Source organism: Equus przewalskii, chromosome 12 (assembly GCF_037783145.1).
Source record: "Equus przewalskii isolate Varuska chromosome 12, EquPr2, whole genome shotgun sequence".
In the NCBI taxonomy this organism is placed as follows: domain Eukaryota; kingdom Metazoa; phylum Chordata; class Mammalia; order Perissodactyla; family Equidae; genus Equus; species Equus przewalskii.
In genome coordinates, this window is record NC_091842.1 from 18,729,756 (window position 1) to 18,753,855 (window position 24,100).

The window sequence follows — 24,100 nt, forward strand, 5'->3', positions numbered from 1 at the left end:
TATTTGGGATATTTTGTGGCTCAATACAAATTTTAGGATTGTTTTTCTATTTCTGTGAAAAATGTCATTGAAATTTGATGAAGATTGCATTGAATCTATAGGTATCTTTAGGTAGTACAAATATTTTTACAATATTAAATTCTTCTGATTCATGAACACAGAATATCTTTCCATTTGTTTGTGTCTTCTTCGATTTCTTTCATCAAAGTCTTATAGTTTTCATTGCACAGATCTTTCATTTCCTTGGGTAAATTTACTCCTAAGTATTGTATTGTTTTTGATGCTATTGTGAATGGGATACTTTTATTTCTTTTTCAGATATTTTGTTTTTAGCGTATAGAAACATAACTGATTTCTAATGCTGATTTTATATCCTGCAACTTTACTGAATTTGTTGATTAGTTCCAATAGTTCTTTTGGTTGAGTCTTCAGGATTTTCTCTCTATAAGATCATATCATTTGCGAACAATGACAATTTTACTTCTTCCTTTCTGCTTTGAATGCCTTTTATTTCTTCATCTTGCCTTGATTGCTCCAGCTAGGACTTCTAGTACTATATTGAATAAGACCTCTGTCTTGTTCCTGATTTTAGAGGAAAAGCTTTCAACCTTTGACCATTGAGTATGATGTTAGCTGTGGGTATGTCATAGGGCCTTTATTGTGTTGAGTTATGTTCATTCTATATCCCATATACTGAGGATCTTTATCATGAAAGGATGTTGTTTTTGTCAAATGTTTTTCCTGCATCTATTGAGAAGATCATATGATTTTTTATCTTTCATTCTATTAATGTGGTGTGTCACATTTATTGATTTGTGTAGGTTGAATCATCATTGCATTGAAAGGATAAATCCCACATGATCATGGTGTATGATCCTTTTAATACATTGTTGAATTCAGTTTGCTAAGATTTTGTTGACAACTTTTGCTTCTATATTCTACAAGAATATTGGTGTATAGTTTTCTATTCTTGTAGTGTCTTTATCTGGCTTTCATTCAGAGTAATGCTGGCCTCTTACAGCAAGTTTTGGAGTGTTCTCTCCTCTTCTATTTTTTGGAAGAGTTTGAGAAGGATTGGTATTAATTCTCTTTAAATGTTTAGTAGGATTCATGAGTGAAGCCACTGGCTTTTCTGTGTTGGGATGTTTTTGATTACTGATTAAGTCTTCTTGTTATTGGTCTGTTCAGATTTTCTATTTCTTCATGATTCAGTCTTTGTAGGTTGTATGTTTCTAGGAACTTATCCATTTTTTCTAGGATATCCCATTTGTTGGCATACAATTGCTCATAGTAGTTTCTTATGATCCTGTGTATTTCTGTGGTATCAGTTGTAAAGTGTTCTCTTTCATGTCTGATTTTATTTGAGTCTTCTCTGTTTTCTTAGTCTAGCTAAAGGTATGTCAATTATTTTTTGGCTTTTCAAAAAACGGCTGAGTTTCAATGAATTTTTCTATTGTTTTTCTGGTCTTTTTTCATTTAGTTCCACTCTGATCTTTTTAATTTCCTCTCTTTTTCTAACATTGGGATTTTTTTCCCCCTAGTTCCTTGAGGTGTAAAGTTAGGTTGTTTATTTGAGATCTATTTTCTTAATATAGGCATTTATTGCTATAAACTTCCCTCTAAGAACTGCTTTTGCTAAATCCCACAGGTTTTTGTGTGTCGTGTTTCCATTTTCATTTGTTTTGAGATTTAAAAAAAATTTTTTACTTTTGATTTCTTCTTTGACCTACTGGTTCTGGAGTGAGTTTTCAGTTTCCACATGCTTGCAAAATTTTCATCTTTCCTCTTGCTGATTTCTTGATATAACTTCAATCTTCTTGAATTTTCTAAGATTTCTTTTGGTGGTCTATCATATGATCTATCCTGGAGAATGTTTCATGTGCTCTTGAGAGGAATGTGTATTCCGCTGCTATTGGATAGGATGTTTTATAGATGCCTCTTAAGTCCATTTGGTCTAATGTATGGTTTGAGTCCACCTTTTCCTTGTTGATTTTCTGTCTGGATGATCTATCCATTGCTGAAAGTGGGTTATTGACGTCTCCTACTATTAATGTATTGTCTATATCTTCTTTCAGATCTGTTATTATTTGCTTAATATATGTTGGGTGTATATGTGTTTATGATGATTATATTTTCTTGAAGGAACTCACCCCTTTATCATTATATAATGAACTTTTTGTTTCTTGTTACCATTTTTGGCTTAAAGATTACTTTTCCTGATACAAATGGAGCTTTTCTCACTTTCTTTTGGTTTCCACTTGCATGGAATATCTTTTTTAATCCCTTTACTTTGAGCCTGTGTGTCCTTAAAGGTGGAGTGAGTCTCTTGCAGGCAGCATATAGTTGGGTCTTATATATTTTTTTAATCCATCCAGCTATCCTTACCTTTTTATTGGTAAATTAAATCCATTTACATTTAGATCAATTATTGGTAAGTAAGGACTTACTAATGCCATCTTATGAATTGCTTTCTGCCTGTTTTGTGGTTCCAGTGTTTCTTTCTTCTCTTTCTGTCTACCTTTGTGAATTGGTGATTTTATGTGGTGGTAATCTCTGATTCCCCTTTCTTTATCTTTGGTGAATCTGCTATAGGTTTTTGCTTTCTGGTTACTATTAGGCTTACATAAAACATCTTATAGATAAACTTGTCCGTTTTAAGCTGACAGCAACTTAACTTTGATTACATACAAAGGCCTCTTTTACTCCCCCTTTTTATATTTTTGTTATCACAGTTTGCCTCTTTTTATATTGTGTATTCATTAATAAATTATAGTAGCTATTTTAGTACTACAGTAGCTATTTTAGTATAGTAGTTATTTTAATGCTCTTTTCCTTTAACCTTTACACTACAGTTAAATGGTTAATACATCATCATACTACAGAATTAGAGTTTTATAAATCTGACTGTTTACCTTTACCATGGTGTTGCATATTTTCATAGGTTTTAATGTCACTAATTAGTGTCTTTTCATTTCTCCTTAAAGAACTCCTTTCAGCATTTCTTGCAAGGCAGGTCTCATGATGATGAACTTCCTCAGCTTTTGTTTGTCTGAGAAAGTCTTTATTTCTTCTTCATATCTGAAGGATAACTTTGCTGGATAGAGTAACCTTGGCTAGTAATTTTTTCTTTCAACACCTTGAATATATTGTTCCAGTCTCCACTCTCTCCTGGCCTGTAGGGTTTCTCCTGAGAAATTCACTGATAGTGTAATGGGGGTTCCTTTGTAGGTTACAATCTTTTTTTCTCTTCCTGCTTTTAGGATTCTCTCTTTGTATTTGGTTTTTGACAGTTCCATTACAATGTGTCTTGGAGAAGGTCATTTTGCATTGAGATAGTGGGATGATCTATTAGTTTGTGAACTAGGTTGTCACAGTCTCTCCTGGAGTTTACGAAGTTTTCAGTTATTCTTTATTTTTGTATCTGTTTTTAAATTGTGGTAACATTGGTTATAACATTATATAAACTTCAGGTGTACATTGTAATATATTTTGAATTCTGGGTAGATTACACCATGTTCACCACCCAAAGACTAATTACAATCCATCACCAAACACATGTGCTTAATCATCCCTTTAGCCTCCTCCCTCCCCCCTTCCCCTCTGGTAACCACCAATCCAATCTCTGTTGCTATGTGTTTGTTTGTCGTTGTTTTTATTTTCTACTTATAAATGAGATCATATGGTATTTTACTTTCTCCCTCTGACTTATCTCACTTAGCATAATACCCTCTGAGTCCATCCATGTTGTCACAAATGGCCGGATTTCATCATTTCTTATGGCTGAACAGTATTCCATTGTGTGTATATACCACATGTTCTTTATCCATTCATCTCTTAATGGGCACCTAGGTTGCCTCCAAGTCTTGGCTATTGTGAATAATGCTGCAATGAACATAGGGGTGCATGCATCTTTATGCATTCATGTTTTCACGTTCTTTGGATAAATACCCAGCAGTGGAATAACTGGATCATATGGTAGATCTATTCTTAATTTTCTGAGGAGTGTCCATACTGTTTTCTATAGTGGCTGCACCAGTTTGCACTCCCACCAGTAGTGTATGAGAGTTCCCTACTGTCAACATCCTCTCCAAAACTGGTTGTTTCCCATCTTGTTAATTATAACCATTCTGACGGGAGTGAGGTGATATCTTATTGTAGCTTTGACTTGCATTTCCCTGATAGTGAATGATGCTGAACATCCTTTCATGTGCCAGTTGGCCGTCTGTATATCTTCTTTGGAGAAATCTCTGTTCAGATCTTTTGCCCACTTTTTAATTGGGTTGTTAGTTTTTGTTGTTGTTGTTGTTGAGATGTATGCATCCTTTGTATATTTTGGATTTAACCCCTTATTAGATATACAGTTTGCAAATATCTTCTCCCAATTCTTAGGTTATCTTTTCATTTTGTTGATGGTTTCCTTTGCTGTGTAGCAGCTATTTAGTTTGATGTAGTCCCATTTTTTTATTGTTTCCCTTGCCCAGTTAGACGTAGTATTTGAAAAAAATGCTGCTAAGACTGATGTCAAAGTGTGTATTGCCTGTGTTTTCTTCCAGAGGTTTAATGGCTTCAGATCTTACATTCAAGTCTTTAATCCATTTTGAATTGATTTTTGTGTATGGTGTAAGATAATGGTCTACTTTCATTCTTTTGCATGTGGCTGTCCAGTTTTCCCAACACCTTTTATTGAAGAGATTTTCCTTTCTCCACTGTATGTTCTTGGCTCCCTTGTAAAAAATTAGTTGTCTATATATGTGTGGGTTCATTTCTGGGCTCTCAATTCTGTTCCATTGATCTGTGTCTGTTTTTGTGCCAGTACCATGCTGTTCTGGTTACTCTAACTTTGTAGTATATTTGGAAATCAGGGAGTGTGATATCTCCAGCTTTGTTCTTTTTTTCTCAGGATTTCTTTGGCTATTTGGGATCTTTTGTTGTTCCATGTAATTTTAGGATTCTTTGTTTTTTTCCTGTGAAAAATGTTGTTGGAACTTTGATAAGGATTGCATTGAATCTATAGATTGCTTTAGGAAGTATGGACATTTTAACTATGTTCATTCTTCCAATCTGAGAGCACAGACTATCTTTCCATTTCTTTGTGTCTTCTTCAATTTCTTCTAACGTGTTTTATAGTTTTTGGTGTACAGATCTTTCACCTCTTTGGTTAAGTTTATCCTAGGGATTTTATTCTTTTTGTTGCAGTTGTAAATGGGATTGTAAATGGGATTAATTTCTCTTTCTGTTACTTCATTGTTAGTGTATAGAAACGAAACAGATTTTTGTATGTTGATTTTGTATCCTGCAACTTGTATTCATTTATTATTTCTAAAGGTTTTTTAGTGGATCCTTTAGGGTTATCTATATATAAAACCATGTCATCTGCAAATATTTCTGAGTGTCTGTTGTAATTTCTTCTCTTTCATTTCTGATTTGATTTATTTGAGGCTTCCCTCTTTTTTTCTTGGTGAGTCTCGCTAAAGGTTTGTCAATTTTGTTTATCTTTTCAATGAACCATCTCTTCGTTTCACTGATTTTTTTCTATTTTTTTTAATCTCTATTTCATTTATTTCTGCTCTAATTTTTATTTGTTCCTTTCTTCTGCTGATTTTGGGCTTTGTTCCTGTTTTTCCAGTTTCTTTAGGTGCATTGTTAGATTGTTTATTTGGGATTTTTCTCATTTGTTGAGGTAGGCCTGAATTGCTATAAACTTTCCTCTGAGAACTGCTTTTGCTGTATCCTATAGAATTTGACATGTCATATTTTCATTTTCATTTGTCTCCAGATATTTTTGGATTTCTCTTTTGATTTCTTCATTGACACAATTGTTGTTCAGTAGCATTTTGTTTAATCTCCACATTTTTGTGGCTTTTCTGATGTTCTTCCTGTAGTTGATTTCTAGTTTCATACCTTTGTGGTCAGAAAAGATGCTTGGTATTATTTCAATCTCCTTAAATTTATTGAGCCTTGTTTTGTGGCCTAATATGTGATCAATCCTGGAGAATGTTCCATGATCATTTGAAAAGAATGTGTATGGTGCAGTTATGGATGGAATGTTCTATACATATCTACTAAGTCCATCTGGTCTAGTGTATCATTTAAGGCCAATCTTTCCGTATTGATCTTCTGTTTGGATGCTCTATCCATTGGTGTAAGTGGAGTGTTAAAGTCCCCTACTATTATTGTGTTACTGTCTATTTCTCCTTTTAAGTCTGTTAATAACTGCTTTATATATTAAGGTGCTCCTATGTTGGGTGCATAGATATTTACAAGTGTTATATCCTCTTGTTGGATTATTCCCTTTATCATTATTTAGTGCCCTCCTTTTCTCTTGTTACACTTTTTGTTTTAAAGTCTATTTTGTCTGATATAAGTATTGCCACCCAGCTTTTTTTTCTTTCCCATTTGCATGGAGTATCTTTTCTCATCCCTTCACTTTCAGTTTGTGAGTGCCTTTAGGTCTGAGTGCGTCTGTTTTATGCAGCATATATACAGGTCTTGTTTTTTTTTAATCCAATCGGCCACCCTATGCCTTTTGATTGGAGCATTTACTCCATTGACATTTAAAGTAACTATTGATAAAAATGTATTTATTGCCATTTTGTTACTTTTTTATGGGTGTTTTAGTAGTTCTTCTCTGTTCCCTTCTTATTCTCTTGCTCTGTTCCCTTGTGGTTTGATGGCTTTCTTTAGTGATATGTTTGACTTCCTTTCTCTTACCTATTTGTGTATTTATTATAGGTTTGTGATTACCATGAGATTCAGATATAATAATCTACATATATAGCAATCTATGTTGAGTTGATGGTCTCTTTAGTTTGACCTCTTGCTAAAAGCTCTACTCTTTTACTCCCCTCCTCCCACATTTTATGTTTTTGATATCATATCTAACATCGTATTTTGTGTGTGTGTATCCATTTACCCTCATCACTGAAGTAGGTAATTTTAGTACTTTTGTCTTTTGGTCTTCATATTATCTTCATAGGTGGTTGATCTGCTACCCTCACTGTATTTTTGTCTTTACCAGTGATTTTCTTGCCTTTTTTTGGGATAATTTACTGATTCCTGTTTGTAGTCTGCTCTTTGTCACTTAAATAAGTCTCTTTAGCATTTCTTGTAGAACTTGTTTTCTGGTGATAAACTCCTTTAATTTTTGCTTGTCTGGGGAACTCTTTGTCTCTCCTTCCATTCTGAATGATAACCTTGCCAGGTAGAGTATTGTTGGCTGTAGGTTTTTTTCCTTTCAGCACTTTAAATATATTGTGCCACTCTCTTCTAGCCATAGAGTTTTGGCTGGGAAGTCAGCTGATAGCTTTATTGGGTTTCCTTTGTACATCACTTGTTGCCTTTCTCTTGCAGCTTTTAGGATTCTCTCTTTATCTTTAATTTTGGACATTTTAATTATAATGTGTCTTGGTGTGGGCCTCTTTGGGTTTGTTTGGTTCTCTCTGTGCTTCCTGTACTTGGATGTCTCTTTGCTTAAGTTAGGAACATTTTCAGCTATTATTTCTTCAAATAGATTTTCTTCCACTTTGTCTCTCTCTTCTTCTTCTGGGATGCCTATGATACAAATGTGAGTGCACCTGATATTGTCCCAGAGTTCCCTTAGACTGTTCCTGTTCTTCTTTTATTCTTTTTTCTTTTATCTGTTCAGCTTGGGTGATTTCCGCTAGTCTTTCATCCAGCTTGCTGATCTGTTCTTCTGTATTATCTGCTCTGCTATTGAGTTGCTGTAGTGAATTTTTCATTTCCAGTATTGTATTCTTCATTTCTGACTGGTTCTTTTTTATATTTTCCAGTTTTTTGTTGATGTTATCACTGTGTTCATCTAGTCTTCTCCCAAGATCAGTGAGCATCCTTATGACTTTTTGTTTGAACTCTCTGTCAAGTAGATTTTTTCTATTTCATTTAGTTCTTTTTCTGGGGTTTTGTCCTGTTCCCTTGCTTGGAATGTATTCCTTTGTCTCCTCATTTTGCCTCTTTCTCTGTGCTTATATCTATGTATTAGGTGGGTCAGCTATCTCCTGATCTTGTAGAAGTGGTCTTATATCAGAGATGCCTTTTGAGGCCCAGCAGTGTGCTTTCCACTCATTGCCAGTTCCAAATATTCCAGGAGTGTCCCCTGTGTGGGATACATGTGTCCTCCTGTTGTGGCAGGCTTCCTCTTGCTGCAGGTACCCAGGGAGTCTAGGTTCCACCCCCGCTCCCCCTCCCCCCGGCCAGTAAATTGAGTTTCGGGATCCCCAGCACAGTTGGCTGCAAGGTCTAATAGCACATTCCTGTTGCAGTTTTTCTGTTAAGTAGGCAGGCCCACAGTGTGGCTGGTTACTAGGCTCAGGGGCTTACAATTGCTGTAGGCCTCTGGCCTGCAAGGCTGTTATCAGCTCTCTCAGGGTTGCAGCTGAGTGGGGCTGGCCCCAGGCATGGGAGCACCCAATTGTTTCAGGCTTTAGAAGGTGGGGCCGATCCCCTATGAGGCTGTTTGAGAACACAGGTCTTCTGCTAGTGATAACCCCTATGTCCCACAGGCCCACACACATCATCAACATAGTCCTTGCTGGTGCAAACGTCCCAACCTCCTGGAGCATACCCAGTCACCCCACTGCAAAGGCCCCCACACTATCCACCAGTGCCCCCTCACATTCCACCTGCTCCTCACACAGGCCCTGCCCCACAGAGGTGGACACACTCACCTGCGTGCAGAGGATCAAGTCACCCAGTCTATGTAGGCTGACAAGTAGCCTGAGGGCTTGCTGTTGGATGGGGCCAGTCTCTAATGTGGGCTGCCTGCCTTGCCTGAGCTGGATTAAATCTGTGCTCTAGTGGGTGTGGCAGAGCCCTGGGCTAACAGACTAGGGGAAGAACTCCAATGGTATCTGCCAGTGTCTGTGTCAGCATGCCTGTACTAGGTCACAATAACGGCTGCTGCCAATGTCTCAGTCCTTGGAGAGGTCTCACTTCTAACTGAGATGCACCCAGAGCCTACCAGGTGAGTCTCTTTTCACCAAAGGACTGTGCTGCTTTCCTTCTGATGATTTTAGGTTGCTGAGAGGGGTGAATTTGTGCATAGGCCCTTTAAGAGCTGGGTTTTTCTGCTTATGTCCAATAGCTTTTCTGGGGGTATCCTTATTACAGTTAATAGCCAGCAAAGCCAGATATTATGAGACTTATCTCAGTTGTGCTGAGTCTGAAGTATGCTTATGGTGGTAACATGCGCTTGCTCAGGTCCCCACTCCTCCAGGGAAGGCTGCATACCTTAGGTTTGCTCATGGCTGACCAGCTTTGAAGCTCTGCAGCTTGTGAAGGTGGCTCTTTTCTCTCCAGAAAGGAATTTCTGCCTCTTCCTCCTCAGTCAGGACTGTCTGTTGTTGTGGGGGTTCTTTTTATCCAGTTTTCAGTTCAAATGGGTAATTTTTCCAACAGTACTTGTAACCTGGTTGTGTTCATGAGAAGTGGTGAGTTCAGAGGCTCCCTATGCCACCATCTTGATGAGATTCCTTCACTGTAGTTTTGATTTGCATTTCCCTGATAGTCAATGATTTTGAACATCCTTTCATGTGCCTGTTGGCCATCTGTATATTTTCTTTGGAGAAATGTCTCTTCAGATCTTTTGCCCATTCTTAAATTGGGTTGTTAGTTTTGTTGTTGTTGAGATGTATGCATTCTTTGTATATTTTGGATATTAACCCCTTATCAGATATATGGTTTGCAAATATCTTCTCCCAATTGTTAGGTCATCTTTTCATTTTGTTGATGGTGTCCTTTGCTATGCAGCAACTTTTCAGTTTGATGTAGTACTATTTGTTTATCTTTTCTTTTGTTGCCTGTGCCTTTGGTGTCAATTCCAAAAAATCATTGCCAAAACCAATATCAAGGAGCTCTTCTCCTGTGTTGTCTTCTAGGAGTTTTATGGCTTTAGGTCTTATGTTTAAGTCTTTAATCCATTTTGAGTTGATTTTTGTCTCTGGTTTGAGTCCATTGTTCCCAATGCTATTTCCTGAAAAGACTATCTTTTCCCCATTGTATACTCTTGGAACCTTTGTTGAAAATTTGTTGACTGTATATGTGTCGTTTATTTCTCAGCTCTCTATTCTGTTTAATTGGTCTCTGTGTCTCTTTTCATTAGCATAATAATGTTGTCAAGACTCATCCATATTGTGGTATATATCAGTACTTAATTCCTTTTTTTTGGTTGAATAATGTTCCATTTTATGGATATAACATTTTGTTTATCAGTTCATCAGTTGATGGACATTTAGGTTGCTTTCACTTTTTGTCTATTGTGAATAATGCTATGAACATAGTTTTTGTATGGATGTATGCTTTCACTTATTTTGAGTATGTACCTCAGAGAAATGTTGAATCTTATAGTAACTCCATGTTTATCATTTTGAAGAACTGTCAGACTGTTTTCCAAAGTGGCTGCATCATTTAACATTCCTGCCAACAGTAAATGAAGGTTTCAATTTCTCCCCACCATCTTCCCCAACACTTGTAATTATCTGACTTTTTGATTGTAGCCATCCTAGAGGGTTTGACTCATATCACACTGTGGTTTTGATTTGCATTTCTTCAATGGTTAATGATGTTGAGCATCTTTTCATGTGTTTATTGGACATTTTTATGTCTTCTTTGGAGAAGTGTCTATTCACATCCTTTGCCCATTTTTCAATTGGGTCTCTTTGTATTGTTGACTTTTCCATAATGGACCAATAGTTCTTTACATATTCTAGATACAAATCCCTTATCAGATATATGATTTGCAAATATTTTCTCCCAGTTTGTGGCTTGTCTTTTTACTTTCTTGATGGTGTCTTTTGAAGCAAAAAATTTTAAATTTTGATGAAGTCTAATTTGTCTAGTTTTTCTTTTGTCACTTGTGGTTTTGGGGTTGTATCTAAGAAGGCTTTGCCTATTCCAAAGTTATGAAGATTTAATCCTATGTTTTCTTTTAGAAGCTTTATAGTTTCAGTTCTTACCTTTACGTCTGTGATCCATTTTGAATTAATTTTTGCGTAGGGCGTAAGGAAGGGGTCCAACTTCATTCTTGTGCATGTAGATACTGTATGTTACAGGAAGTTATAAGAAAAAGATAAAGTTACTCTAAGGACAATCATTTCCAAGCAAAGGTTCTCTTCTTGTGTTCCTCTTCATAATACTTCTGCCCTATTTGTCGTGGCATGTGAGTTGTGATGGGGAGGTGATAGCGGGTGGAACAGTGTCTCCCCAAAATTCATGTCTGCTCAGAACCTCAGAATGTGACTTTATTTGGAAATAGGGTCTTTGCAGATGTAACTAGTTAGGGATCTTGAGAGGATATCCTATAGGATTTAGGGTGGGCCCTAAAGCCAATGTTCTTAGAAGACAAAGAGAGGACACAGAGACACACAGAGAAGAGGGGCATGTGAAGACAGAGGCAGAGATTTTGAAGTGATGCAGCTATAAGCCAAGATTGCTGGGAGCCATCAGAAGCTAGGAAGAGGCAGGGACTCCATGGAGTCCTTAGACAGAACACGGCCCCGCTGACACCTTGATTTTGGATTTCTAGCCTCTAGAACTGTGAGAGAACATATGTCTGTTTTAAGCCACCTAGTTTGTGGTAGTTTGTTATGTCAGTCCTATGAAACTAATACAGGAGTATATGTGAAATTATGAAATACTGTGAAAGGAGGAGATTTTAATATACATACGCACTTTCAAATATCTATCTTTAAGCTTAGTTTAGGGGTCAGCAAACTATGGCCCATAGGCTGGATCTGGCCTATTGCCTGTTTTTGAGAATAAAGTTTTATTGGAATACAGCCATGCCCATTCATTTCTATATTTTCTATGGCTGCTTTAGTGCTACGATGGAAGAATTGAGTATTTGCAACAGAGAACGACATGTCCCACAAAGCCTAAAATATTTATTATCTGTCCCTTTAGAGAAAAACTTTGCTGACATATAACTTAGATCATCAAATTGTCTACTCACTTCATGCCCACAGGGATCATGAGGACAATAAAACATTTAAAGGTGCTGCTGTATTTGGTAGAATTAAGTTTGTCTATGAATGCAGAATTCTCAAAATAGCAGTGACTTAAAGGAGACAGAGATTTATTTCTCTCATGTAAATTTATGCAGTCCAAAGCTAGGATGGCAACCTCATGATCATCAGGAACTCTGCCTCTTACCGTCTTGTTGATTTTCCCTCCTCAACATACAGTTTCTACAGTATAATACAAGACAGCTGCTCGAGCTGCAGGTGCAGCTAGCACATCTATATTCTAGTCAGTAGGAAGAGGGAAAGGGAAAAAGCATACTTTCCTTTAGGAACTCTTCCAGGAAATTAGTCACGACTTCTGCTTATATCACATTAGCCAGAACTTAGTCACATGGCCATACACGGCCACAAAGGAGGCTGAGAAATACAATTATTCTGAGAGGCAAAGTACAGTTAAAAACCAAGGATTCTATTCTTTTAGAAGGAAGGGAAAACAGACCTTAGGGAAGGGACTAGTAATGTCTGCCACAGCTGTGAACTAGGCTGGCTTTTGTCCTTTTTGTTACTCCATGATCCAAGGGAGGCCCCTAGATTGCAGAGAAAGTTCTAAAAATATTAACACACTTATACATGTTGAACAAGTGGCCATGTACCATAGGGATGCATGTGTGGTTCTGTTTCAGGAGTCCCACTGGAAACAATGGTCAAGGATTTGAATCTACAGTGATTTCAGGGAGGCGGAATCTACAGGACTTCATAACTGACTGCACGTGAGGTGGAGGGTGAGAGAGAGAAATCCAGGGTAACTCTCAGGTGTGTGGCTTGAGTGACTAGGAGGACCCTTAAGCATACTGGCATTTGAGAGATGAGAGAATGAGGAGGCTGTTCAAGTTGATTTACTTGTAAGCTCATTAAAGTTGTCAAGATTTATCACCCCTAGGTAATACTCAATTTCTCTTTGAGTCCAAGTGTGTTGCAAAATATGAAGTAGCCAAATGTTCTATAGAGGAAAACTGACAATAAAGCTTACATTCTCCAGGAAGAGCTGGACAGTCTCATTAATTATACTAAGGAGGCACAGAAAAGCTTTAAACAATGCTAGCCAACAAGATCAGTATCAAAATGACAGGACAATGTGCCAGATGGTTTTGGAAAATTTCAAGTCTCAAAAATTTAAAATCTATACGAAGGGAAGGTCTTAAAATGTCCCGTGACATAACCACCGATATTTTGTTATAAAAGGAAAGCGAAGAAAAGTTATCTGGTCTTTGGTTTTATGGATGACCTGACTAAAGGTCAGCCAGTTGCTAATTCCTAAATTGCAACTTAATTTGTCTAGGACAGTATTATTCTTATTTTGGGTTGGATAAGATTACTAAAAGCTGAGGAAAGTATACAAATAGTACGTGGTAGGAACCTATGAAAAACTGGAACCCTGGGAAAGTGTTCAAATAAGGATAAGAAAAAATTAAATCCATAGAGTTAATATTTTTACAACTAGTTTTGGTATAATTATTTTTATATTCTGGGTACATCTTACCTGTTTCTTAAGATGCTTAAAGCATTCAATAAAATCTGAAATTTTAGGTTTGTGATTTAAATGAAATGTTTAGATGTGTTTAAATCTGAAGTCAGTGTTTAAAAGAGTGGGGATATCTGATTCCAGAATTTTTTTTTTCCTTTTTCTCCCTAAAGCCCCCTGGTACGTAGTTGTATATTCTTCGTTGTGGGTCCTTCTAGTTGTGGCACGTGGGACACTGCCTCAGCGTGGTCTGATGAGCAGTGCCATGTCCGTGCCCAGGATTCGAACCAACTAAACACTGGGCCGCCTGCAGCGGAGCGTGTGAACTTCACCACTCAGCCACGGGGCCAGCTCCCTCTGGAAATTTTTAAGTTTTTATTATTAGTTGCACATCTGTGAATAATTAGAGGAATGTTGGCTGTTTAAAAAAATGTCAGTTGATTTCTTAATTAATAAATATGAACATTAATCAAAATACAAATAGTAATGACTTTTTCTCCAAGTCCACAAGCCCTTTGAACATAAATAATCAACATGATGATCCTTTAATACTCCGAGGTTCTGAGAAAATGAGTCACACAGATTTTGGTGCTGAGCTTTAATCTTTCATTTTATCAATTTCACTATATTTATTAAATGTTTTCTGAGTGTTATCAAACACTGTTCCAGGCAGTAAGATGATGCATGTTCTAGTGACATTTCAGTCTAAGAAACTGAATAATAAATCATGTATTATTATGTCTAAGCTTAAGTTTTTTCATAAAAGAAGGGCAATAGCACCTGATTGGATGGACCAAATGAACAAATATATGTGAAAGGGTAATGTCCTGCCCTCCTAGACAGAACTAAGTTGTAACAAACAGGTTTTTGACTGAGTAATACTCCTCTGGCTCCCCACCCCGAGCACTAGTATTTTGATGTAATTAATACATTTAGGGTTCACTCCTTAACTTGGAACATTTTGAAGAGAACAAAGGACAACATGAGAATGAATTCACACCAGAGTGACACAGTTTACTGTACAATTAACATAAGCATAATTATTTATGACCCCAAGGAATATATAATAGGCTTCTATTTACAATTCCTAGTTATGAAGAATTGGTGAAAATCCTTGGCCAACTGTGGTCTGGTTCAGTTCAGACACCTCTTTTCTGGGATTGTCCAAAATCTGCTGATCCTCTTCTGAAAATCCCTTATTGTTCTTGTTTTTCACCTGTACTGAGATACAATGCCTTGTATTCAAGCCCTTTGGACTCTTTATGGAATACTCAGTTTTCTTTTTTCCTGGTTGCAAACTTTGATCAAAGCCTTTATCAATTGTAATTAATCATTATTTCCTGTCTGAGAATTCACCTTGGCTCATTCTCTCTCTTTATAAAATCTGAGTGCCCTATCCTCTGCCTCCTTATGGCAAATGAATGTTAAATGTAGCTCCTTTTGGTGAAGAGAGACTTCCAGAACTGATCTGCCCTGAAAATGGATCTCCAATACACAGTTATTTGAACACAAACTACTACTAGAAATCCTCCTGGACTATAATAACTCAGGGTTTTATTAACTATTTCACATCCACTGATGTGTGGGACATAAAAGTACTTTGAAAAGTTTAACTTTTGTGATAAAATGAGTTCACTTTATCACATTTTTGGTTTTTAGTGTTTTAATAAAAGTCTGTAAATCATTTCAGCTTCGACTCAAGGCCTATAAAATCTAGTCCTTCACGGGGAAAAAAATGAGGGAAGTCTTAGCTGGGAGATATGTTAGAAGAAAAATGAGAAAGCAAAGGGATTACGTTCTTACCTTAGCCTCATGGCTTCTTTAGCCATGCCTGAGAAGACCAAGAGGAAAACAGAAAGCCAAGAAACTGAAGCAGCCCCATAGTTGCACCTATTTATGGCTTATGACAGTTTACATTTGTAACAGTTTGTAACATCAAAATGTGATTTCTGTCAAACAAGGCAGTAATCATAAAAATCAAATTAAACCACCTTATATTCTTTTTGGAAAAAGGTGTTACACAAATATATTTTAATAAATAAAATGAATTATTAAGCCAGTTAGTAATACTTCCTTAGTTGTTATATAAGCCAGTAAGGGCTCTTCCCTGATTCTTAACCTCAACATGGCGCCAGAGCTCGCTCTCTGGTACATTCCCCTACTTCTCATCTTCCACAATGGTGCAGGGTGGCATACGGATTCTTAGCCCCTGGTCATTATTTAAAAAAACAAACAAACAAACACTCCTCTCTACTCAAACCTGCAAATATAACAGAAATAATTTTAATGCAAAAATCTGTTTGCTATATGGAAATTTAAAACTAGAACAACAGGATAGAAAAGTAAACATCTCTGAATCACTTTTCAAAGTTCATCAATGACCCTCCGTCTCTTCTAAGACTCTTCTTAAAGTGATCCTAGGAAGTGTTTCATGAGAATAATGCAAGGATTGCTGAAAAACTAACAACAGAATATTGCCATATCACATCACATTGTTTCTCAAATAATGGTACAGAAGATTTAGGTGGTACACTGATGGCTATTTTAAATTTCAAAGTTATATATTTATTTTGATGGAAATTAGAATAAATATAATTAGTATATAAAACTCATAATTTCCATAAACTATATTTCCTAGGAAAAGGCTAAAAACTCTGGGTCCCTTTAAAGAAAAATATTAAGTAAACATTAAATATGGTAAAAACTTTAGAGGAAGCACACAAAAGACTGAAGTTTGAGAAATAATGCTCTTTTCTGTTTATTTCAAGTTTATGTGACTGGTTACACTACATCACTGCCTTGATTAATCAACATTGATATGATTTAAAAACTTTACCATAAAACTTACAGGCGAATAATTACAGGTTATTTCCCATAGGATTTCTAGTCATTAAAAAAAGTTTTATATCAGATTTGGAACATGACTCCTCATATAATCTCATTCATAAAATAAATTATTTTAACTATTTACAACGTCTCCTGGGAATATAATATGCTACTAATTCGAGATCTAAATTTATTTGGTTTCTATGCATTAAAAGTTTACTTATAAACTTTCTCTTCACTATGAATAATTTCATATATGAATGGGATGAAAAGGTCTGACCAAAAATTTTCCTACATTTATATATTCACACGATTTCCCTCCCCATGAGTTATGTGCTGCTGAGTAAGTGAAGGACTGTGGCTTAAGGTTTTCTCATATTTATTATATTCACACAGTTTCTCCCGAGTATGGATTTTCCTATGTTGATTAAGGTGTGCGCTCTGGCTAAAGGCTTTCTCACATTCACTACATTTATAGGGTTTCTCTCCTGTATGAGTTCTCTCATGCTGATTAAGATGTGTCCTCTGGCTGAAAGCTTTCCCACAAAAACTACATTCATAAGGTTTCTCTCCAGTATGAAGTCTATGATGTTCAGTAAGCGATGTGATACGGCTAAAGGCTTTACCACATTGATTACATTTATAGGGCTTCTCTCCAGTATGAATTCTCAGATGTTGAGTAAAGGATGAATGTTGACGGAAGGCTTTCCCACATTCATTGCATATAAAAGGTTTTTCTCCTGTGTGAATTCTCTGATGTTGAATAAGATGTATCCTCTGGCTGAATCTTTTCCCACATTCATCACACTTATAGGGCTTCTCTCCTGTAAGGACTATCTGAGGTTGAGTAGGAGATGAGTTGCAGCTGAAGGCCTTCCCACATTCACTGGGTTTCTCTTCAGTATGAATATGACTAGTAAGAAGAATATGTTGATTGAAGATTTTTCCGCACTCATTATATTCATAAGGATTCTCTCTTACATAGTTTTCCTGATAGTAAACCAAGTCTGAATTATATTTGATGCTATTTCCTTGTGTGTCAGAATTAAAGGGTATTTTAATTGAAGGAATTCTCTGAGGCATAATAAGCTTTGAGTTCATATTATAGTTTTCCCCAAATCTATTATATTCAAGGCTTCTCTCCTGTGTGATCTTTTTGTGGGTAAAAGATACTTGTTCTAAATATCTCTGCTGGTTTTCTTGATTCAACTCTAACTGGTACTCAAAATCCCATAGTCTTCCTAAGATGGAGTACCAGAAACTGTCTCCTGTTAGTGTCTCCATTATCATCTTGTGGGTTTGATTTTCATCAGAAACATTCTGGTTGGGAGTTGATTTTTTGATTTTGGGTCTATTCTCGCCATCTAAAAGAAATTCAGAACATACAGATATTTTGCAGTATTCCCATGTTTTAAAAAAGAAACTGTGGCAGGATGAATTACCAAATAAAACTGACAGCAATGTGGACAAGGCATATGTGGCCTTGAAAGTTTTAAAATATGGCCATGTAACAAGGGGAAAGACTATAAAAGGATGACAAGAAGCAGTGAGCACAGGGGAATTTTAAAATGTATAGTAATCAATCAAAGAAAGACATCATCCAGGAATATCCAACATTGAAAGGAAATGGAAAGGAGAATAAGAAATATCAGAGAAAAGTCTGTGTTCAGAGGTGGGAGATATTAGAAAGAAAGACTACTCTTACAGAAGACAGGCCCCGAGTCTAGGATCTTATAAACCTCATCTGTGGATTATTCTACTGTAATGCCAGCTACTTGATTATTTAAAAAGTATTTCTTCCTATTTTTTAATCTTTGTTTAAAATGATAAAGCTAATACTTGATTATATTAACATAGTCAAATAATGTGGAAATGCATAAAGTAAGAATTCCACTCCCTAGAAGTAATCATTGTTAATAGTTCGGAACCTTCCAATCTTTCCAGATTTTTCCTGCTTCCTATATTTACAAATATAAACGTAAACCTTATTTTTGAACAAGCATGACTCATGGAACGTGATAAAAACAAAATTTCATTTCAGTCTCCCACCACTTCTTTAGAAATCTAATCATTCACTGAAACCCCCCAGCCCTACTTTGTACTTCTACCTAATACCCTATCAGATTTTACACTGCCTAGCCCCCTGTTGTCTGAGATTACAAATAAAATACTTGGGAAGAAAGTGTTTTCAGACATGAAACCAGAAGAGCTTCCCCTGCCTACACTGTGAGAATGGCATGCAATCTATCTTGTGCCCAAGACCTAAGTTAAGTGAGTGTAATATCTGTCACAGCTACAGACGAAGACTCTCTAGCTTATGGCAGGGATTCATTAAGCTTCCATTATTCTTGCAGGGGCCTAAGGGCTCTTCAGAAAGAAAAATGGGGGATTTGCATAGACTACTGTAGTCTCAGTGTGGTTACAATCTGTCCCCACTGACTTCATATTCCCTGGATCAACTCTAGGGGTTATGAGTGTTTAATAAAATTAGATTTCTAGGACACCTATGACCTCCTTCGTATCTAAGAGAGGATACCTTCTAGACAGGCCCTTGGCCAGTATAAACATATTGTGATGCCACTGGGCGACTTGAACAACACCTTGCAGGGTCTTCTGTACCACTACACACCTCAACAAGTACCATGCTCAGCCCCACCCACTGCCTTCTGAACTGAATTATTCAGGAAGTAGGAAGGAAAGAAACAAGAAAGGAAAGAGGAAGGGAGAGAGGGAAGGGAGGAAGGAGGGAGAAAAGGAAAGAATTAGGGAGAAAGGGAGAGAGTAAAACAAATATATCCTTTCTACTTGCAAAGCACTGTGATATTGCCAGTTCTCTTTGTTACTTCAAAAAAAGTGCCATAATTTATAGTGGTTTATGATACTAATTTAGTGGACAGAAGTGATTTAAAAACTGAAACAGAATAGGCTAAAACAAAGTAGAAAATATCAGAGTTCATCAGACATAGTGATAAGGATAAATATTGCTTGGCAAAACTTTTGTTTCAGTTTTATGGATTATACAGATCTTACAGGTTGCAATAAAAATGCATTTCTTAATGAGGGTGGTGGTCATAAATAAGCAAAAACTATTGCTTTATAGAGATTGCTAAGCTTTTTCTGTAAAGGATCACATAGTAAATATTTAAGGTTTTGTGGACCATATGGTCTGTTGTAATTACTCAACTAGGCTGTTATAGTGTGAAAGCAGCCACAGACAATATGTAAGAGAGTGTGACTATATTCCCATAAAACTTTATTTATAAAAATATGTGACTCTAGACTATGTTTTGTACATCTAAAGAGTCAAACAGGGTATCTGGAAAGGGAGCCCCTTGGTTAGTCTAAGACATGCTTGTGTTGACTGGTGGTTCATCTCATACCAGCGACGTATGAATGCTTTCTTCCCCATGGACTCATCAACAGTGTGTATTGTCAAACTTTTGGACTTTTGTATATCTGATAGGCAAGAAAAGGTAATCTGCTGTAGTTTCAATTTGCGTTTCTCTTATCACGAGTGAGACTGAACATTTTTACATACGTTTAAACGTTTTTGTACTCCTTTATCAAAGAACTGTTCATATTTTTGTATTTTTCTATTGGGCTGCTGGTCTCCTACTGATTTAGAGGCGGCTTTTATATTTTAAGGGGAGATCAGCCTTTTTGATGTAAGTTGAAAATATTTTCCCTCATTACCATTTATCTTTTTACTTTGCTTACTAGTATTCTAAACCATGCAGAATTTTGGGATTTGTGTGTGTTGAATGCATGAATCTTTTCTTTTTATGGCTTCTAGATTTTGAATCATAGGCAGAAAAGACTTCCCAACTTCAAGGTTATAAAAGATTTCTCCTATGTTTTCTTTCAGGTCTCTTATGGTTTCATGTTTTACATTTCAAGTCTCTGATCCCTTTGGAGTTCATGGTTTAAGGGGTAAGCTATGGATCCAACTTTATCTCTTTCCAGATGGCTACCCACTATTTATTAAAAGGCCTACCTTTTTAATACCAGTTGTCTCAAGACCATTAATTAATGGCTTTTTCCCTCCTAATTTGAAATAATGCCTTTATTATAAACTAAACTCCTGCACATACCGGGGTGTATTTCTGGATTTTCTATTCTGTTTAGTTCATCTGCCTTGTTTTAATTAATGAAATTTTACCGTATATGATCTAGTAGGGATAATCTCCTTTATCATTTTTCCTTTCAGAGTTTTCCTGATTATTTTTGTGTTTTGGTTTCTCCATAAGAACTTTAGAATGAGCTTATCTAGATCCTCCCAAAATCTTGTAGGTACTTTTTGTGGGATTACATTACATGTTTGGTCAGGACACTGACATTCTGGTATGTCCATTTACTCAAGTTTATTTCTCTGTCTGTCATAAGTGTTTTAAGGTTTTCCTCATGCAGAAATGTTGCACATTTCTTGCCGAAAGTTTATATCTAGACATTTTATCTTTTCAATTGCTATGGAATGGGCTCTTCTCTTCCTTCTTATTTTCTAACTGGTAGTTTGCACCTTTTACTTTCACTCCACTTCAACAATCTACTTACCTGGTTATACAGTTATACCCTGAACTTTGCTCCATATGGAAAATCTTAAACTCAGTGTCACACTCTGTTGCCCATGAGTGGACTCAGGCCCTTATTCACATTCTACTTGCTTTCTGACCTCATCCAGACCTCCATTTCTTGACTCTTCTGTTGTCTTCTAGTTGTCACTCCTCTTCAGGCCTTACTTCACTTCTTGTCACTTCTGGGACTCTATGCCAAATCACTCGAGTTAACTCTCTTTCACAGTTTTCCCCCTTTAGTTCCACCAGTCTAATATGCCCTCGAACTGGATCCTCAAATGCTTTCCAGTGCTGAATATAACAGGAGAAACGGCATAGCCATGGAAATCAGAAACCACAAACATATAGGCAAAATCCCATTTGGGCCCTCAAAGCTGCTCAGTAATTCCTTTACTCATCTTTGGTCAGCTTCCATTTACCTTAGTAAGATATAGCAAGTGCTCCTTAAGTCCCCTACCTGTCCTCTCAATTCCCTTCCAGTCAACAGAAGACCCTGCCTCCTAATCTACCAAGAAAATAGAAATCATCATGTGTGAACTCCCCCAAATCTTCCAACAAACTTATTTATATACAAAGTAACCCTAGTCTCCTTCTCTCCAATCCCACTCCATCTCTTCTAGAACCTTGCTCTGTCTTTTGTATCTATTCTCTGCTTACCCTCTCAACTGACTCCATCCCTTCAGCATTATAAACAAGCTAAAATCATTCCTGCTTAGAATAATCCTCTTTTGACACTATCTGGTATTCTAGCAAATATCCTCTTTATTGTCTCCTCTTCTCATTCTAGCTTCTTGTAAGAGTACTGTCTATTTACTAGCTCTACTTTTGTTTTTACCTCCTAGTCACTAAACAATGTACAAACTGATTGTTATTCTAATCAGTCCTCTGTCATTTCACTCATTAATTACCAACCTCTTTGTTGCTAAATCCATTGGACATTTTCCAGGTTTCATCTTAGCTAGGAAGAGATTTCTAGAAAAAGAGACATCAGCAGATGTCAATAATAATGAAGCAGGCAATACCCCAGAGGGCACACCAGAATTAGGTCACATGAGTCAGATCATTCTATCTCAATCCCTGGATCAAAAGAAATGTTCTACCACATCTTGATGAGAGGAACCATTGATCATGTCTCAGAGGAAAATGCAAAAATGCAAGCAGTCTCCCTGGAGGAGACTGTCCCTGACAAGGAGGATGTGAAAAAACCACTTGTTCAAGCTTATCTGTGAACTGAGAGCCTTGGGCATCCACATATGGCTGCACAATGAAGTCTGCAAATTTTCTTAAAGTAGCAATTATTTCCTCTAGTTGGGAGTCTACGGGTAGGGACATAACGGGAGACAGTGTGGATCCTACACATGACCACATATGTACCTGTGGGAAAGAAAAGGTCTGCCTTCTGCTGTAGGTGCCTACCATGGCAATTGACCCAAAAAGGGAGTTTTTAATTTTCTTTCTTTAGTTTTCTACTCCCCAGGTTCAGGTGTGTGGAGGTTTGTAGAAATACTGTCATCCACTGTTGTCAGGGAAAGCGCTAGGAGTTCCTGACAAAAGGTTTTAATTATCAGCCTCTACTCATGGAATGCCGGCACTGGTCAGGCAAAATTCAGGTTCAGTGAGGCTGAAATAGGAACAAGGTTTCCTACCAAATGTAACCTAGAGCACTAAAAGCAAGAAGGACAGCCAAGTCAAAGTCAACTTGAAAAAGCTGAAGTTTGAATGACAGAAAACCAAGTCCAAATGACGAAACCAGGTGCCAGAGCAAAGAATCGAGCAGGAATTAGATAGAGATGAGGTAGGTTAGCCTGGCTTAATGGACCACAATGGAAACTATCTAACTCCATATCTGGCAGTTAAGCAGTCAACTATTTGCTAAAATAACCAGGCAGAGCATTGTAGGTGGTATGACGACAATAGGGAGCTAAGGGTTTTTTTTTGGTCAAGAAATCTCATATTTAATGGGATGCTTTCAAGAAGAGAGATAAAGTCAAAAGATCCATGTTTTGACGTAATTAAAATGAGAGCATGACATTAATAAATGACAATATAATCTAAAATCTGGGAAGAGAATGTGGGTAAAATACTGAGGTTAGAAATGGCAAAATGTCATAGAAGGGCTATTTAAAAGCATTGTACTAAAGATGGAACACCAAGTCCATAGGAATACATGCTTTTAAGAAAAGGAGGGAGAGCAGGGAGTAAAGGAACAGGTGAAGATACAAGAGAGAGGCTAGAGGAGACAACAACTGTGTCTATCACAGGCCAGGGTGGAACAAAATTCCCAGAAGGTAAAGTCAATACAATCAAATGCGACAAAGTCATAGGAGAAAATAACTGTGGCTTTTTAGCCACTGGATTAGACTGGAAGGAAGTTGGTGATCATTTCCAACAAGACAATTTTAGTAGTACAGGTAGGATAGTACAGGTCATATCACAAAGGTGAGCAAGAGAATTAGAATTGAGGCTATGGGTTTTAGACAAGTTTAAAGAGTTTGATAATAAAAGGAAAAAAGAAGGAAAAATAGGTAAAAATAGTGAAGATTCTTGAGATGGAAAAGAAAAATTTAAAGAATACCGAAAAGGATGTATGAACAAAAAATAGAAAGTAAATGCCATGTGGAGATTTGTAACGTCAAGGTATTTATGGGTCTTCAAACTAACACCTTCAAAATAACGTTTGTGTGGTGTAAATTTTTTTTTAATAATAAGTATATATTATCTTTTTAATCAGAAAAAAAGTAAGAAAGCCATTGCCACTTTGGTAAAAAGTCAAATATGAACTGAGTTTTTTACAAAGCCTAAGTATTCTTTTAATCCTAGAGGGATGTATTTGGAACTCAGTTGAGTATTTCAAAAATGACTATTTCCCCTCGCTGAGTAGCAAATACCCAAATGCTTGCTTCTCACCTGGAGGAGTGTCCGGTGGGCTGTCTCTTTCCATCATCCACTGCTCCTCTTGCTCCAACTGAATGATCACTTCTGGCTTATAAAGTTGATGCCCTATTCATGGGAAAAATGTATGTCTTAGGAGTTTACACTGGGAACAAAAAATCTGTCTCAGAACTCATTTTCAACTTTTTTAGTCCTTAGGGTCTCTGGATTCAGAAAGGGGAGACTTCAGAGGCCTCAAAATAAAACTACCCAACTCAAACTCAACAAAGTCAAGACCTTTACCTGAGGAGAAACAGCAGAAAACCAGGGCCTCT

General features: G+C 36.8%; 1 protein-coding gene across 9 annotated transcripts in view; it reads right to left on the reverse strand.

Moving 5' to 3' along the window:
• MRPS17 (mitochondrial ribosomal protein S17) overlaps positions 1 to 24,100 on the reverse strand; it is a 73,309-nt gene that overhangs the window by 15,058 nt on the left and 34,151 nt on the right. For 7 of the 9 annotated variants that reach the window (XM_070567884.1, XM_070567885.1, XM_070567889.1 and 4 more), the window contains 2 exons: positions 23,802 to 23,894; positions 14,491 to 17,687 (listed from right to left, as the gene is read on the reverse strand). In XM_070567884.1, the coding sequence (XP_070423985.1) occupies positions 16,621 to 17,687; positions 23,802 to 23,894 (1,160 nt within the window). In that variant the 3' untranslated portion in view covers positions 14,491 to 16,620. Of the gene's footprint in view, positions 1 to 14,490; positions 17,688 to 21,806; positions 21,867 to 23,801; positions 23,895 to 24,100 lie in introns of those variants that run through there. The other 2 variants (XM_008507603.2, XM_070567890.1) reach the window with 2 other exon arrangements.